This window comes from Acyrthosiphon pisum, unplaced genomic scaffold, assembly GCF_005508785.2.
Source record: "Acyrthosiphon pisum isolate AL4f unplaced genomic scaffold, pea_aphid_22Mar2018_4r6ur Scaffold_21234;HRSCAF=23381, whole genome shotgun sequence".
Classification (NCBI taxonomy): domain Eukaryota; kingdom Metazoa; phylum Arthropoda; class Insecta; order Hemiptera; family Aphididae; genus Acyrthosiphon; species Acyrthosiphon pisum.
The window spans coordinates 47,202-51,320 of NW_021770679.1; the positions used below are offsets into that span (position 1 = coordinate 47,202).

A 4,119-nucleotide genomic window follows, 5' to 3' on the forward strand; every position below is an offset into this window, starting at 1 on the left:
GGATTTATTTCCAGAACTGAGGTTTCCAACGATTCACCAAATATGTTAATTCTCATGCCCCTATAAGGTTACATCATCCATCACCGACTTTCGGAGAAATACAGTTTATTCCGCTTCAGGAGCATGAGAACTTAATATTTGGCGAGTTAAACGCGACGCAAAATTCAGTCGAAATGGATTGGAGTGATGATGGATATAACGAGCAACTATATAGACTTATGGAGAATTATGAGGGGTGGGGGAGTGATTTTGATGAAATTAATGAGTTGTTTTTAAAAAAACATAATAAATAATATTTTTATTAACATACATACTGGAATTATTATTTCGTTTATACGCGGGATATTTTATGTGATAACATATTTCGGTAAACCATTAAATGATAACACAATATATATTTTATTACATATGATAACATAGATAACGTGCGCGGTATATTTTATGTGATAACATATTTCGGTAAACCATTAAATGATAACACAATATATATTTTATTACAAGATATGATAACTTGCGCGGTATATTTTATATGATAACACAATATATTTTATTACATATGATAATCCATTACAACTTAAATAGAGTAAGATATTAACACAGAGTATATGTGATGGGGTGGCGCAGTGGTACGGTGCTCGGCCCACCGACGTCGGGGTTCCGGGTTCGAAACCCGGTCCGGTGAAAAAAATTTTTAATTATTTTCCTCAGGCGACGGCCAAACGGGTTACGGCGGCGGCGGCGCCGCCCGGGATCTGCCCAGAGGTGGTCAGGGATCTGCTAGCCAGCATAGGGAACTGCCAGCAGGATCTGGTTTTAGAACTGTCCTTTTTATCCTACTCTTGCACTAGATATTCAAATAAGTGTTATTTGTGCTGAAAATTTAAATACTTTATTAAAATTTATAAAATGTTCAACTTTTATATCTAAGGATTGAAAATTTTAAACAAGGTTCCACGTAAATATTTAATTCTGTTTCCAAAAATTCTAAGCACAGTTTATTTTTATAGCAGGGGCGTCATTTGGGGGGGGGGGGGGCAGGGTGTGCAATGGCACCACTAACTTCAAAAATGTTAACAATTGGCCTGCCATTAATACTCCAATGCGCCGTCATAATTAACTTATACATGTTTTCATATATAGGTAATATAAAATATATATATTTTAAGTTTTTATATATGAACAGTAATGACATTAGCTGGTTTCTTTAACTGCTTATAAGCTTTTAATTCTTTGAATTGCTAGCTATTTAAAAGTTGCATTAGTCGTTATGAGTTTCAATTAGAATTATAAAAGGGAAGGAAAGAATATTTACATAGGTTTGCATAGGTTTCCTACATTTATATATGTTACAGTAAATGATGTTAAACATCAAAATAACGTTATTTTCTAGTAAATAACAATCATTACATAATTAGCTAGAGATTATCGTGGTTTATTATTTTTTTGGTTTGATTATCGATAATTTCCACACACGATGGAAAATGTTGTTATATAATGTTATCTTAATGGTATTAGTTACTAAGATAGCATTACAGCCGCAGTAGATAGAACTTCGGACTAAGATAGTCTGTAACCTGTCAGTCGTACGGTACGCGTAGAATCGACATCGCCGTTATAACGTCATACTATTTTGTATGTTAAAATATTCGTATAACATTGTGTTCATATTCTTTAAGTTGTATTGACTTATTATTAATATAAAGTTCAATATGGACGAACTCGAAATGAAAAACAAATTTAACAACATTATTTCTGATTTAGTTAAAAAAAAACGTAGTGATAATAACTCCTTTCTAACTGTTGATGAGTACAATATTCGTATTGAACAATTAAATCATTCAAAATTTGTGTTGCAAACACCAGGAGAAAAAAAAGTCTATGAAAGATTATCGTATGGTACGTAAATATGATATTTTAACAATAAATAATAAAGAGCGTCTTATTAAACCTGTACACGATGATAGGTACTATACTATATTACGTTACAATTGACGAGTTGTTCAATATTTTGCATTCGACTCATTCTACTATTGGCCATGGCGGAAGATGTAGAATGGATTCTGAATTAAAATCAAAATATTGCAATATCACGAACGAAACTATTATGGCATATTTAAATCTATGCACACATTGCCAAAAAAAGTCATCAAATCCTAAAAGAGGCTTAGTTTCAAAACCTATTTTACATTCCACTTTCAATTCAAGAGCTCAAATTGATTTAATTGATATGCAATCACAACATATTAATGGATTCCGCTTCATTTTAAATTATCAAGACCATCTTACGATCTTACCATCTACGAAATTCGTATTAGGTACTTAGAGCATTATCGAGTAAACGTGCGGAAGAGATCGCGCACAATTTGTTGGATATTTATACAACTTTCGGGGCACCGGCCATTTTACATTCAGACAATGGCCGAGAATTTGTTAATTCAATAATTATTGAGCTTCATTCCATGTGGCCAGATGTAAAAATAGTGCATGGCAAACCTAGACACAGCCAGAGCCAAGGGTCTGTGGAAAGAGCTAACCGCGACGTCGAAAACATGCTAGCAACATGGATGGCACACAATAAAAGCAAAGATTGGCTTTCGGGTTTAAAGTTTATACAATTTCAAAAAAACCGTGCATTACATTCAGGAATGAATATAATTTTGTATTACATATTAAATATTTAATATTGTTTAATAATGTTTTTTCTATCAAATTCAATATTAAAGGCATTGGAAGGTCTCCTTACGAAGCAATGTTTGGGTGCAAAGCAAGAGTTGGATTAGCATCAGTAGGCATTCCAGTAGACGAACTTTGTAATTTAAGTATGGAAGAAGATATTGAAAAAATAATGCTACAGCCCGAAAACAATGAGGATAATGAGATCAGGGACGAGAACAGTGAAAATAATGAAATCGGAGACGAGAAATGTCTTGGTTTGTTAATTTTTTTTAAATTATAAATTTACAAATTAATTTAAATTAATTAAACTAATTAAAAATTCTAAATAATGCAAAATAAAACTCTTTATTGCTCGTTTGAAAAAAAAATTCTAGTTATAAATAATAATTATAAATTTTACTTCACCCGACCCCTGCATTTCGGTCATTTTATAATTATTTTAAATAGGTATTACGTTTTATTTCAGTCAACAAACGTCAAGAAAATATTACAAATGAAAGAAATAATTCAATTCAATGTTTAAAAAAGCAAGCAGAAAGGATGACGACACAATCAAATAAAAAATATCAAGAGTTGGAAGTCGGAACAACTGTCCGTATTTCCATTCCTGACGTTGATAGAGCCCGTAGATCCCCACGCAATTTATTAGAAGTTATTGCTGATGTTGACAACGGCTTTTATAAATTATGTAAGTAAAATAAAATAAAAAAATTAAATTTATAGGTATTTATGTATTTATATTTGAATTAGGTACCGAAAATGGTTTTCTTAAACACAAGTATACGAGATCTCAACTTGTGCCATGCAAAGAAATGTTGCTTGATCTCAAAACTCTGGTTGAATCATCTAAAGAAAAAGAGATAACACTTCGAGAAGCAGCAGGATGTAGTAGTCTTATGGGCACACAAGGCTATCAAAGATGTCACTGTAAAATGAAGTGTAAAACAAATAAATGCACTTGTCGATTAGTAGGAAAATAAATTATGCAATTCAAAATGTCACAGTTCATTGTCATGTGAAAATAAATAATAATATAACAATTTAAATACAAATAACATGATTAACTAATATTGTTTGGAATTAACGTAAATCCTTAGTTATTAACGTTATAAGCCTTGTAAAATATTTATTATTATCTATTAACGTTAATTGCTAGTTAATAACGTAAATATAAATTTAACATCTTTTACTGTAACATATATATATATATATATATATATATATAAATATATATTTTTTTTAATGGCCTGGTGAAATGTCAAAATTGGCCTGCCTAAAATTTTGCACACCCAGAAAAAAAACTGAAATGACGCCCCCGTTTTATAGTCATTTTAAGTTCAAATTTGGACGAAATTACATATTAAAAAACCCTGGGAATAACTATTTTAGTTATTTTGTTCTGATTGTATAAAATTATTTGTGGGGTAATTTGAAACTTCTAAA

At 31.1% G+C, this 4,119-nt stretch overlaps 2 protein-coding genes across 2 annotated transcripts in view; both read left to right on the forward strand.

The window, feature by feature from the left end:
• Window positions 1-1,904, forward strand: part of LOC115034840 — a 2,975-nt gene extending 1,071 nt beyond the window's left edge. The window contains exon 3 of the mRNA XM_029492318.1: window positions 1,762-1,904. Coding sequence (XP_029348178.1) covers window positions 1,762-1,904 — 143 coding nt within the window. The remainder of the gene's footprint in view (window positions 1-1,761) is intronic.
• Window positions 1,905-2,679: 775 nt separating this feature from the next.
• On the forward strand, window positions 2,680-3,325 carry LOC115034841. The gene is made up of 3 exons (XM_029492319.1): window positions 2,680-2,930; window positions 3,143-3,271; window positions 3,306-3,325. Exons 1-3 carry the CDS (start codon window positions 2,750-2,752, stop codon window positions 3,323-3,325), a joined length of 330 nt encoding a protein of 109 aa, XP_029348179.1. The 5' UTR covers window positions 2,680-2,749.
• Window positions 3,326-4,119: the final 794 nt, after the last annotated feature.